Below are 14379 nucleotides of genomic sequence, written 5' to 3'. Positions count from 1 at the left end.
ACTAAATCAAAAGGCCTTTAAGTCAGAAGACCAACTGACAGTCACAGGAAGGGTAAAAGCAAAGAGAAGAATAATGAAGGGAAGAGAGCTTTGATTGTCAAGTTGTCACACACTGCCATAGTTGTACTGGAGTACCATCAGTGCAAGTCTGTCCCTTTCGGTATTAGGCTCATCCTAATTTAATACTGAGACAAGGTGCATCAGTGCATGTTCTGTTTTGTAATAGTGTTTGACTTGTAGCGACAGTATGCTTTAGTCTAGGTACTCTGTCAGTGCAGTCTAAATACCAAATACATGTCTGAAAACTGCTTAAAATAGGCTAGAAGTTTTCATTTTTAAACATTCTGAATTGTGAGAACTATTATGCTGACAAGCTTTTACATTTTTATAATTGATGAATGTATGCTTTGTTTTCATGGAAGGAAAATTTCTTTAATTTTCCTAGTATTAAGTTAGTGAATTGCCAGAATTTTTATGGAGTGTCCTGTTCAGTAAAATCTCTTGCTCTGCGATTTGGCACCATTGGCCAATCAGTGAATTTACTTGCATGTAATCCACTCTTATTTTTACTTTCTGCAATGCTAGAGTAGTGAAATGTGGCAAGGAGCTATTGGGGCTTCTTCAGGATTTTTAAAAGATATGTCTGTCTTTTGTTTTTATTTTATGTATACTCTTCATTTAGGAAACATATTGTCATTGAATTACTTAGGTATGTGTTTAAGAATGTCCAAATGGCAGTAGGCATGAAGAATTTTATGAAGCTTTTTTTGGCAAAAATTTATATATTCTTTATATCCTTTCCCTTAAGAGGTTGGTTTTCTTCACAGCTGCTCTTGTCCTAATCAGATTGGGATTACTGCAGCTACACTTTTCCAGGTTTGTAGTGCACTTCAGTTTCCATAGGATACTCTGCTTGTTGATTAAGAAGTGTTTTAAGAATCATATCAGCATTGTGCATTGACTTCCTTTTAGTTCCAAGGTGCAGTTTAAGGATTTGCATACGATCTGTTAAGTGCTGAATAGCTTTTGCTTTGCCTGACAAAGCAGATAAGAATTTATCATGTGGCTTTTTTCAGTGCCCTATGGATTAGATAGTAAAGTATACTTCTTTCCTGGCCTTGTGTCATTTGTAATGAAGCCCATAATTATTAATCTTTAATGGTGCCTGCAGTGCACAATGTGCTGCTTGAATGTTGAAGTCAGAAAACTATATGTGACACTTCTGTCAGTAGTGTTACTAATAATCTTGTGTTGTCTTTGCATCTATTTAAATGTCACCATTCCAGGATTATCTTCTGTGGGTTGGTTTGTCTTTACATGATCCTGGTCTGCTTCCTTGTTGTGCCTATACTGAAGTATTGGAGCTTTATAAAAATAAATAATTAAAGAAGAAACCCTGCTGTCGATCGACAATTACTTTACTCTTTCTTGCTCTTTGTAATTTTATTTTTGTACCTGTTGTGGTGTAACTCCAGCCAGTAACTAAGCACCCCACAGCCACTTGCTTGCTCCCTTCCCCCTCTCCCCCCAGTGGGATGGGGAGAGAATTGGGGGAAAAAAACCCAGTAAAACTCATGGGTTGAGATAAAGACAGTCTACTAGGACAGAAAGGAAAAAAAATAATAATGGTAATAAAATGACAATAATAATAATAATAAAGAATTGGCATATACAGAGCAAGTGATGCACAATGCAATTGCTCACCACTTGCCAACCGATGCCCAGTTAGTTCCTGAGCAGCAATCTCCCCAGGCCAACTCCCTCCACTTTATGTACTGGACATGACGTCCCATGGTATGGAATACCCCTTTGGCCAGTTTGGGTCAGCTGTCCTGGCTGTGTCCCCTCCCAACTTCTTGTGCCCCTCCAGCCTTCTCGCTGGCTGGGCATATGAGAAGCTGAAAAATCCTTGACTTGGTCTAACCACTACTTAGAAACAATTGAAAACATCAGTGTGTTGTTAACATTCTTCTGGCACTGAATCCAAAACATAAGAATATAGCAGCTACTAGGAAGAACATTAACTCTATCCCAGCCAAAACCAGGACAGTATCTTCTTTCAATTTTTAGTGTTTCCTAATCTCTAGTTTTAAATTTCTGTGTTTTCTGAGTCAAATAGTTGATTCATTGAATGTATTTTGTCTCCTTGCACATTTAACTTTGAATCAATGTCAAACATCCCAATAGTATTTGTACAGTGAAGCTTAATTTCTGAATTGATTAGAGAAGATTTATTTTGTAAAACCTTTGACTTGCTTTTGGATCATAAGTAGCAAACATTGCTAAGAGATTGCAAGTTATTTTCAAGTTATATGATATGAATTGTTATCTTGGTGTCTTTCAACTAACCTTATTTCAATTTCATTGTGTTTTTTGTAATTTTTAGTTCCTAGCAGCCAGATTTCAAACACGGTATTTTCTGAGAAATAACTGTAATTCAGCTTTCAAATGACATGTAAAGCATTCATGTTTAACTGGCAGTTGAAAATGATGGTGCTTGAAAATTGTTAGAATTGAAGTGGGAAAAAACATACCAAGTTGGCAACAAAAGTAATGTAACTTTTACTGTAACTGAAGTGATTACTTATTAAAAAATGCTGTAGGTGACCTATGTAGGAGCTTGAAGATGAAACAAAATATTTGTGCTTCTGAAACAAAATATTTGTGCTTAACTAGTAGTCCTTGTCCAGTGATCTGAGAATTTCGTATTCTGAATCTTCACTATCTGTTTCAGTTAAATAATTTTTAATTATTGTAAACCATGATTTGTGCTGTTGCCTTTATCTTACTGTTTTGCCTTATTTACAGTGTACTTGGTATGCAACTATTAATAATACACACACAGACTATTTCTTCCAGAGATGTTCAGGTGGCATATAAATAAAATATCAGCAGATAAGACAAATGAGGGAGATGAAGACCAAGTCATCAGTTAAATAAGAATGTCTCAATCTGTAGTGTGATTGTTTAGTTTAGTGTGCTTTTTTGGTATGCTATCAATTATAGATATGTCTGTGGTATTCTGTTTCCTTGCCTGAAATCTTCAGCAGCATTGACCACAACTTTATATATAACCTGTAAAGCAATATGATTCTGTGGTTTTAAAGGTGTAGCTGTCATCTTTAGAATGCAGGAGTTAACCTAAGTGAGTAGGACCAAGTGATTCCAACAGTTCATTTTACAGTAGTAATCTAAAATACTTAAAAGATTAACTTGTTATTCAAAATAAGTTTTCACTTGGCTCTGACTATCCGAATTGGTCTGTTACTGGAGGAGTAGTGTCATCTTTCTATTTTTGAAATACAGCTGTAGGTGAAAATTGTTTAAAACTTGCAGCTTGATTCTGAATTTGTTATTGTTTTGCTTTCCTGTGTGTAAAACGTCCTTCATAACACAAGGTGCAGCTGCTGTCACTCAAGCTGTAAAGCTGGAAGTCTCTTTCCTTGACGGGAGAAGGGATCCTGACATATTAAAGAGGGAATTGTGGAAAGAAAAGAGATAGTTTACTTCTTTTATTTAAACTCCTCCTCACCAGTGTAATTTTTTTTTTTTACAGCTTCGCAAGAAACTAATAGCACTGTAGTGCTATTAGTTGTGAAACTGTAGTTTCACAAAATTAAGAATGAACCTTACTGTAATTGTGTTTTCATTTAAGTTATAGTAAAAATGGATACCTTGAAAGTAATTAAGTTACTCAGTACTGGTAATTATTTCTAAATAACCTTTAAATTAGCTAGCTTTAGGGTATTGCTTGGCTTCTTCAGTGTAATTCAGTATGAGACGACTCTGTTTCCAGGTTTCAGGGAAGGCCTGGTAGCTCACACATAGCTTGTGCTGCTGCTAGCAGTACCTGAGGTAGACTTTTTTTTTACCTTACAATAGCCTTGTGGCTCAACAATGTTAAGGCAAAAGAAAAACTCTAAATAAGTATTAACCTAATCATCTAGTGAGCAGCTGCAAAGCATTTCTTCATCCTTGTATTGCATGAAATGCTACTGGCATCCTGCAGAACTGCTGTAAGTAAAGGTTTTGAATGGTGTAGGTGTCATGTCAATGCTTGGAGATAAAGATGACATTTTCACACTAAATATAACCATTTGTAGATTATTTTGAATAAATATGTAATATACGCAAGAAAGACACTGAAACGTGAGAATGCATCATCAGAGACTGGTACCTTTGGGTTGAAGCGAAGTAATGTAACTTGTTAAACTTTATATTTAACACCTTTTAGTCACAACCTTAAGTTCAAACTTACTTTTTGTCTATTACTAGGAAAAACAAGGGATTCCCAGTCAGCCAGAATGGAATCTGAAATTGTGCCAAATATTACCAAAATGACAGTGTCTGGAAAGAAACAATCTATGGGATTTGAAGTTCCATGGTAAGCCAAGCCCTTGTACATAAAGGTACATCAGCAGCTCTTCTTTCAGACTGATGCACCTGTAGCAAGTTTTCTTCTTCTTTTTTTCTATTTTTTACAGCAGTTTTAGTGTCACTCTCCAGAACTAACCATCTCAGCTTCTTGTTTGACTCAGAATTACTTTCAGAAGATGGTACCTCACGTTTTGAGTTTAACAAATCCTTTCACTATGAATAGTGCAGAGAGGTATCAGCTAGTCAGATTATTTAAACATCCGCTTCATAGAATACTGAACTTTCTTGGGGTTCGTTTATTTTAAATTTAGTTCTCTAAGTGGAATTATGAAATCAATAAATCTTAACTGTAATTGCTTGTTCTTCAAAGGAAGTAATACATTTAAGAATAATTTATGGGGAAAACAATCACTTATGGTTAAACTTTGCCTTCCTCTGCAGCTTGTACTAACTTTAACAGGTGTCCAGGGTTCAACTGTTGCAGAGAAGAAATCAGTCCTCCTTATGCTTTAGCTAAATTGGAGTGGTTGAGCAGTAGTTCTAATTTTATCCTGACTTGGAACTGTTGGGGGTTGTCTTGTGAGACCATGAAAACAGACATCTGGATCAGTCTGCCTACAACAGTAGCCAGCAGTGAATAAATATATAAGGACAGGGAATGTGTGTTGGGAATACAGTCTGTGAAATGCCATTATGTCTAGCATTCTGTGGCTCCCCATCTTTTTCTTTTTTTTTTTTTTAAATTAGGCTGTTTCTATTAAGAATGGTTAATGGATTTTTCTTACCTGAATGTGCTTATGCTGTTTTTGAACCCAATCTTACGATAACCACCTAATCTGTGGCAAAAAATTCATGGTTCATCCTCAGGAAAAAAATTCACAAGTGTAAGCAGTGCCAACATCCCCACTTCATCCTGCAGTGTTTGCAGTTCTGATCTGGAGAGTGTTTTGGGGAGTGAGAGGGCAGCATGGTCTTTATTTTACAGTATCTTGTGCATATTTGATAACTGCGTGGAAAGCAAGCAGTTGCATCTACTTAGTCTGTTAAGCATATTTAATACAAGGTGTGAAGCTGATGTTATTATACCCTTTACACTGCTAAATGCCATTGCTAAGAGGCATCACTTTCATTCAGCTATTTAGATGCAATAAGTGCCAAATGAAGAATTTCTGGGCCTTTCAAAATCCTCTTTCTGCGCTGAGATTTGCAATATATAAAAGGGAACATAACTTCCGCCTCCCAGCCATGGCTCTACTAAGAGTGACTCTGGGTGTGACAACTGGACTTGATCACAAAATTCCTATCAACATCATGGCACCTTCATCTTTGGTGTTTCTACTACAGTTCTTACCAGTTGGAGTTTTTTGTGGGGGCTTTTGTGGATTAAATTAATTTGGATAGAAGTTTATAAAAAGAAAGGAATCTTAAGTGAGTGAAAAAGATCTGCCAGCTAGTCCTGGATAGTAGTGATTGAATTTTTTAGCTGTAATAATGACTATTTAAAATGTTTGTTTATGTAAAAGAGCAAATACAGAATTTTGTATCTGATACTTACTTAGCAACTGCCACACCTTGTGTATGTATGCCTGCTCCATAGGGAAGGAGGAGATAAAAAGAACGCTTCCTCATCGTTAGACTGGAGTAATTCCTGGATAGGCTAGTGAGATGACTCAGTCTGCAAGGAAAGATGGTTGGCTCTAACGTGGTTCTCAGCAACTCTGCCTCTCTTCAGGGACCCTCAAATAGTTTGTATCATGCTTGCTTCCAGTTTAGTGACATACTGTTTTTTGTGACAGAAAAAATTAAGCCTTCAGGACCTGCTGGTAATCCCTTTAGATAAATCCTCAATATTATGAAGACATTTTTTAATCCACCTCACTTACTTAGTGGTACCGCTGAAATACTAATTGAGAACAAGCCTCTTCTGCTGTAGAAATTGGATGCACATTAAGAACTTAGCTCTAAGTGGGAGAACTAGGTAAGAAGTGGAGCAATTTGTAAAAGAGCGTGAGATTTGGAGCACAGCTAATCAATGAATATGGAAGAATTCTCAATTTTAAATTGTAAAGTTATCTGCACGTCTAAAGACCCCTGCTTCAAGGAGTCTGTGATGGCCTCCTTTCTTCTTTTGTCCTACAGGCCACTGTGGAGGCAGTGCCAAGGCACTAGGACCTTGACATGAAGAATGGGGGAGGAGGCCTTGACCATATTTGCATCATATTTTTCCTTCTTTGCTGTAGGACAGTGGCATTTGCTCTCCTGTTTCTTTTCCTAACAGTTGGAGCTTGACCAGCTCCTTTCCACAGACTCTGTGTAAAGTCTGTGCTAAATATATTGTGGTTAGCTGAAGCACTAGCTTGTCTCACAACTTTGTAATGACTTTGTATGCATACATTTTTAAACTTGAAAAACAAAGCAAAATGTGAACCCCTACCTCAACTCCATGAGTATCAGAGGTTGGGTTTTTTCTTCTGCAGTTATCTTCTGGGTTATTGACAGCATGAGTCTGAGTTGTCAGGGAACAGAATGAATCTGTTTATTAACACCTAAGAAAGGGTCATTCGTTCTTTTGACTCTCTTCAGACCCTTTTTATGTTATTGTTGCATTGATAAACGTACTGCAGATGGTTTATAATAACATGGATTTCTAAATACATAGTTTATGTCACTGACAGTGTTATAAATTATTCATAGCAGTTTGGATTCTAACCCACCTGTTACTATGCCACATAGTCTCACTCCCAAATATTTGTATGGTTTTGATGCAAACACCATTAGAAGGTGATTGTATAGTATGTATGAACTAGTTTTTGTTGTCACCTTTTATGGGATCTTAAAGGTAATTCATGGACCATGTTTTTAAAACCAGGGGCCTAGCGTTAGCAAAAATAACCATTCTTTGACTAGCTATTCAGTCTTTATGATTCAGTCTTGTTATGAGGTATGACCTCATAATAATAAATGAATCTTATTTAAAATGAATGGATTATTAGAAGTCATTAATTGCTTTGAACATTAATTGCCTTTGTTGCTGGGTGTTCTTAGTGGGATTGTCTACAGAAAATGGAGTTTGCTTACTTTTGACAAACTGTTTTTCTGATGCTCTAGCAAAACTTACTTACTAGGCTTTTTCTTCCTGTTAAGTAATGAAGGAAGCCAGAAGAAGTTGTGAGCAAAAAAGGGTGATTATTTTAACTAGCCTGACCAATATTGTGTAATTAATAATTCTGAAAGGGGAAATAAATGTAGACATTCCTGTAATGACTGTAAGTACTCCGAAAGAGTCGGTTGTATAAAAATAATTCACTAAGTGTCCAGACTAGAAGATTGAAAATAATGTTTAAAAGCTGAATTATGCAGAGTTCATCTTCAGGAGATAAGCTTTCAGGTTCTTCTTTGAATGCATGGTAGTGTGAACTTTTCAACAGTTGTGTGAGATTGAGTGTCTTCTAACATGTCTTACAACAGCATATGTTGTATTTCTTAATTTTCCCCAGAAAACAGTGATGTAACCATAACATTTCACTCAGTTTACTCTTGTAGTTCTTGTTGGCAAGATAACATAGGAAGCTTCTGGTATGGCAGTTTTAATTTTGACTAAATGTTGGTCCTTGCCAGGCTTTTGTATGTCTGCTGATATCCTAAAAAAAATAAAATAATAAAAAAAAATCATCTGTGGTAAGCTCTTTGGCCTTAGTGCCTCAATTGCTGGCGGTCAAGCTTTCTTGAGTACATGACCTCAGTACACAAACAAGGTGCGTAATGGTTTTGTCCTTTCAAAGAAGTCAAGAGTTGCTTAATGGCTCCATGTTAGCAGCTAGCAGTGATGTGGCAGACGGGCACAGATGTCAGCAAACTGAGAATCTTGGTAGTTCCATCAAGTTCTCATACAAAGACACAAGCAATTGGTTAGGAGTGTACGTCCTCCAAATATAATTTTTCTTGGTATGGTGGCTCAACGTAACTCAGGCCAAGTTGGAACTTTGCTACCGAAGATGCTTGCTAATACCATTGACTTGTTTATACTCTCAACTGCCTGCACTAGCAACATACTAGGTACTAGTATGCTATCCTATATGCTCTGTCTTCTGACAGAAATTTTCAATAATATTGAAAAATCTCTGTGGGAAAGGCTTACTCAAAAGCATTTTAAATGTCGTTCATTTTTTCATTGACTGTTAGAGATGAAGCTCCTTAGTGTTCTTCTGACCTGTTATCAAGCTTTCAATAAACTACTCATCTGGTTGTCATGAGGAATAACTAACGGTCAGGGTCTTATTGCTGCATGTCTCTTCATGTACTTCCGTGAGACTAGAGTTGTACATTTCATCTGCCCATCTTCCTGTTTAGGTACCCAGCAATAATCTCCCTCTCCCTTTCCCCAGCATTGGTCAGCAAAAAGTTGAGTTATCTCATTAGAGATGCTTTGTAGGTAGATCATATACTCTATCCATTCTGATGTTTTTCCTCTGAAATGGCAAGTCTTGGTTTATCATGGCACAGGTTGTTTTCAGGTTTCCGAAACATGGTAATATCTGAAACCTGTATAACTCTAAATGGAGCAGTGTACTGATTGTTCAAATATTGCACCCTTGGAAAAGTCACAAGGCCTAATGTTATGATGGCTGGAGTCACGTTTCACTTGTTAATTCACTTGCATCTAGAGCATTTTCTTTGCACCACCCAAAATAAAAATCATTTGGCAGCCTTAAGCAGTGGTAGTCACAATAAAAGCTAGTTAGAATTGAGAAAGTAGGTATTTTATCTGGCAATAACCATGATTCTCTCAGGTGATGTAATTAGTTTGAATTCCACTGCTCAGCATCCATCCTCTTTTTTGGAATCCTTACTGATATAGGCTTTGGCCTGCAAGAAGACCTGAGCATCTAGGATTAGAAAAGAAATCATTACCTAGGTAAACAAAATAGAATTTAGAAGCTTACAAATAACTTGTCTTTCAAAATACATTTTTTTTCTTTTAAATAGGCTTGGTGTGACAGTCTTTGAATATATTTTGGAAAGCTATAGATAAACAAGAGTTATGTTTTTGGGTCACATTACTTCCAGCTTCATCTAAATATCTTCTTTTAATTTTTTTTCATTTTTGAAAACTTGAGTTGGGAAGAAATCCAAATATTGAAAAGGGGAGAAGACTATTGCCAACTGCAAAGGCTGCTTTGATACGGCTTCTTACACAAATACTTCTCTTCAGAACTGTAAATATGAGAATTTCAAGGAAGAAAACTTGATACCAATGTAAAATACCATATTTGCATTACAGTATGACCTTTGCATATTGGCACTAGTCCTAGTACTTCAGTGTGAAAGTGCTAGATGTTATGCTGAGATTCAACTGAAGTTTATCTGAAAAAAGGGAAAAAGATAAAAGTGTGCCTTAATCTTGATGAAGATGTCTAATGCAAATTAATTGTAAATATATGAGGCTCTCGATACATGATTCAGGCAAAAATGATCTGGTGTACTTTGTCATTCAGATGATTTTAAATATGTTATTAAAATATGTAGAAAGCTTTGTCCCTGCAATTCTTTGCATAATTGCCTTCTATCAACTTGATTGTTTTCAGCCAATTTTTATGAATTAAAATGTCCGTGAAGAGGCATTGGAGAAAATAGTTGTTGTGCCACTCCAAAGTAGATTTTCAGCTTGAACTTAATATACTATTTAAGGAATTTTGAAAAACAGAGCCTTCTGTTCAGCCTTATAGAAATGCACTTATCTCTTGCAGTAAAAGAAACCACAAATAACCGTAGTGACTGTTTTTCTATGGAATAGTTCATGTCTGCTCATGTTTCTCCATAGCTACATCTAAAGCAACGATGATCCACTAATTTTTGGAATTTAGGGAATCAAGTGTATCTTCTTATAATGGGTATTCAGCTTGTCAAGATACGATGTTATATACTGGAGCTTGTCTAAGGCTACACTTAGTGATACAGTACCGCTGGTTTCATAGAATCATAGGATGGTTTGTGTTGGAAGGGACCTTAAAGATCATCTAGTTCCAATCCCCCTGCCATGGGCAGGGACATCTTCCACTAGACCTGGTTGCTCAAAGCCCCATCCAACCTGGGCTTGAACACTCCGAGGGATGGGGCATCCACAGCCTCTCTGGGCAACCTGTTCCAGTGCCTCACCACCTTCACAGTGAAAAACTTCTTCCTTACATCTAATCTAAATCTACCCTTTTTCAGTTTAAAGCTGTTACCTCTTGTCCTATCACTACATGCCCTTGTAAAAAGTCCCTCCCTAGCTTTCTTGTAGGCCCCCTTTAGGTACTGGAAGGCTGCTATAAGGTCTCCCTAGCGCCTTCTCTTCTCCAGGCTGAACAACCCCAACTGTCTCAGCCTGTCTTCACAGGAGAGGTGCTCCAACCCTCTGTTCATCTTTGTGGCCCTTCTCTGGGCTTGCTCCAACAGGTCCGTGTCCTTCTGATGTTGGGGGCCCACAGCTGGACGCAGTACTCCAGGTGGGGTCTCATGAGAGTGGAGTAGAGGGGAAGAATCACCTCCTTCAACCTGCTGGCCATGCTTCTTTTGATGCAGCCCAGAACGTGACTGGCTTTCTGGGCTGCAAGCGCACGTTGCTGGGTCATGTTGAGCTTCTCATCAACCAACACCCCCAAGTCCTTCTCCTCAGGGCTGCTCTCAATCCACTCATCACCCAGCCTGTATTTGTGCTTGGGATTGCCCTGACCCACGTGTAGGACCTTGCACTTGGCCTTGTTGAACTTCATGAGGTTTGCATGGGCCCACCTCACAAGCCTGTCAAAGTCCCTCTGAATGGCATCCCATCCCTCCAGCGTGTTGACTGCACCACACAGCTTGGTGTTGTTGGCAAACTTGCCAAGTGTGCACTCAATCCCACTGTCCATGTTGCCAACAAAGATGTTAAACAGTGCCAGTCCCAGTACCAGCCCCTAAGGGATGCCACTCACCACTGGCCTCCACTTGGACTACATTGACCACAACTCTTTGAGTGTGACCATCCAGCCAATTCCTTATCCACAGAGTGGTCTATCTGTCAAATCCATGTCCCTCCAATTTAGAGACAAGGATGTCTTGCAGGACAGTGTCAAATGCTTTGCACAAGTCCAGGTAGATGGGATCTGTTGCTCTTCCCTTATCCACCAATGCTGTAACCCCATCATAGAAGGCCATGAAATTTGTCAGGCATGATTTTCCCTTAGTGAAGCCATGTTGGCTGTCACCAGTCACCTCCTTATTTTCAATGTGCCCTAGCATAGTTGCCAGGAGTATCTGCTCCATGATCTTGCTGGGCACAGAGGTGAGACTGGCTGGCCTTTAGTTCCCCAGGTCTTATTTTTTCCCAGTTTTAAAAATGGGAGTTATGTTTCCCCTTTTCCAGTCAGTGGGAACTTCCCTGGACTGCCACGACTTCTCAGATATGGATAGTGGCTTAGTCACTTCATCTGCCAGTTCCCTCAGGACCTGCAGATGCATCTCATCAGGTGCCATGGACTTGTGCACCTTCAGGTTCCTTAGATGGTCTCAAAACTGGTCTTCTGTGGTGGGCAGTTCTTCATTCTCCCAGTTCCTGCCTTTGCCTTCTGTGACTCGGGTGGTGTGGCTGGAGCACTTGCAGGTGAAGACTAAGGCAAAACAGTCACTGAGTACCTCAGCCTTCTCCATGTCCTGGGTAACCAGGTCTCCCATTTCCTTCTGCAGAAGGCCCGCGTTTTGCCTAGTCTTCCTTTTAAGACCAACCAATCTGTAGAATCTTTTCTTGTTGCCCTTCATGTCCCTGGCCAGATTTAATTCTATCAGGGCTTTGGCTTTCCTAACCTGATCCCTGTCTGCTTGGACAATTTCTCTGTGTTCCTCCCAGGCTACCTGTTCTTACTTCCACCCTCTGTAGGCTTCCTTTCTGAGTTTGTCCAGGAGCTCCTTGTTCATCCATGCAGGCCTTCTGGTGTTTTTGCCTGACTTCCTCTTTGTTGAGGTGCATGGCTCCTGGGTTTGTAGGACGTGATCCTTGAATATTAACCAGTTTTCTTGGGCCTCTCTTCCCTTCAGGGCTGTATCCCATGGTACTCTACCAAGCAGATCCCCGAGGAGGCCAAAGTCTGCTCTCCTGAAGTCCAGGGTACCAAGCTTGCTTGTTTGTAGTGTCAAATTTAAAATGTCATGATTGTGTGACCTAAGGCAGTAGTTTGATATATAAACTTGTCCTTCTCCTTCAAGTGGTTTAGAGCATTTTGATAGAAGTTCTTGTGAATAGACTTTATATAGAATTGTCTATCCGTTATGCAGAAGCACAGATACCATCTGTGCCCGTGCAACTAGCATGGCTAGCATAAGCCCAGTTCTTTGCTTAGCTGATTTGAGAAACATGTGCTTGTGTATCCAGTCTTGATGCAAGACCCTGGCCTTGTGGAACTGTAGCCAAAAAACCCAAGTGCTCGCATTTATGCTTTGGGGTTTCACATTCAAGAGAAAGATGTTGCTTTGGGCCTTATGAAAAAGGTGCCAAAATCAATCAGTCCGCTGCGGTACTGATTACATAGGTGGGTTCTGAAACTGAGGGGGAAAAGGGACACCTATAAAATGTCCCACGTTGCTTAGTGCTGTAATGAGAGGCTGTTTTTGTGTTCATTCTGAACATTTCTTAGGTTTAGATCATAACTCTTGACCTGCTTTGTTCAGTAGGCTAATATGCTTGGACTATATTGTTTCCTGAGATACATGTAATAGAAAGGGACTAATACACTGCAAATACTCCTACACAGACAGAAAATGAGAAGTAATGTCAAATAAAAGCAAAGATGTCACAATGCAGGGTTCTGAAGTACCAAAATAAATAGGGTTTGTTTATAAAAGGTGAAAAGAGGAAAACTGTTAAGTTAATTGTGGTATGTAAACAGAAAGTAGGGAGTGAAAAATTCATACTAGGTGTTTAGAGTTTTGAGTCTGAGAGCCTGTGTGAATCCGTTCCATAGAAGGCAGCCCACAGCACAGTGGTGCTGCACTGGAAAGGATTTCCAGTTTTCCAGGGGGATAAGACTCTTCTCCTTGGATAAAGTTTTAAATACAGTATTTTGTAGGTATTTTCAACATACTCTAGTGGTCAGTGGTTTGTATATTGAAGTTTGCTGTGATATAATGTAGTCACACCTGTATTAACTGCTTCTGTTCCTGTCTTGCTGCTTATATTAATGCCTCACCATGGAGCTCTGTCAAGCAAGAAGAAAGCTTTGCTCTCTTGAAGATGTCACTTAGTGTTTGTTTTTAGTGGCCATCTTTGCCATAACAGGTGAAGAATCATATTGTATATTCTCAGAATGCTTGTGTAAATTAGGAAAATATCCTCATTTACAAATGAGAGAGAAAAAGAGTGAGAGAGCATAGGAGAATAATATATTTAAGATTATTTAATATTAGGATTAGTATAGTGATCTGTGAGAGAACAGGGTGTTAGAGAAGGGGAGTTGGGAATCCAAATCTTACTCCTAGATGCCTTGTTTTATGCATAGAACAATGGCTCTATATAAGCCATATGTACTATGGCTCTATATAAGCATTGCACCTTAAATTGCAGCTCAGATAAGCTTAGTATCTACTCTTTATGCTATATTGCTCTTCTCACAACGGAACATCACCACGTTCAGCTGCAGTACTTGCAGTGTATGCGGAAGCTGTTTTAGGATTGATGCTTCAAAGTTGATTTGGGCTGTTACTTCAGAGACAACCAGCTCTCTGTAGTTGTTCTGCACAACTGTCCTTTCGCTCCCTGTTAAAAGAAGTGTCTGTGGGAAGCTTTTGTTTATCTGTTTCATGTATTTTACAAGATTATTTCTTATCTTGCTTTTTGTACACAGTGCTTTTCAGACAAGATGTTCAGAGCTGGTATCTGCACAGTTTGTATCCAGCTGCTTATCGCTTCCACCTTAATGGGCTTATCGCGTACTCTTTGTCTGGGGCTTACATGATAGTGAAGGGAAAATTCAATTTCTTTCCTGTATT

The 14379-nt window shown here is 38.8% G+C and overlaps 1 protein-coding gene across 5 annotated transcripts in view; it reads left to right on the top strand.

The window, feature by feature from the left end:
• Positions 1-14379, top strand: part of HBS1L (HBS1 like translational GTPase) — a 64737-nt gene that overhangs the window by 31654 nt on the left and 18704 nt on the right. For all 5 annotated transcript variants that reach the window (XM_049799865.1, XM_049799869.1, XM_049799866.1 and 2 more), the window contains one exon: positions 4276-4384. In XM_049799865.1, coding sequence (XP_049655822.1) covers positions 4276-4384 — 109 coding nt within the window. The remainder of the gene's footprint in view (positions 1-4275; positions 4385-14379) is intronic.

The sequence above is a fragment of the Accipiter gentilis genome, chromosome 5 (genome assembly GCF_929443795.1).
Source record: "Accipiter gentilis chromosome 5, bAccGen1.1, whole genome shotgun sequence".
NCBI lineage: Eukaryota > Metazoa > Chordata > Aves > Accipitriformes > Accipitridae > Astur > Astur gentilis.
This window is presented reverse-complemented; position numbering and strand designations above follow the sequence as displayed.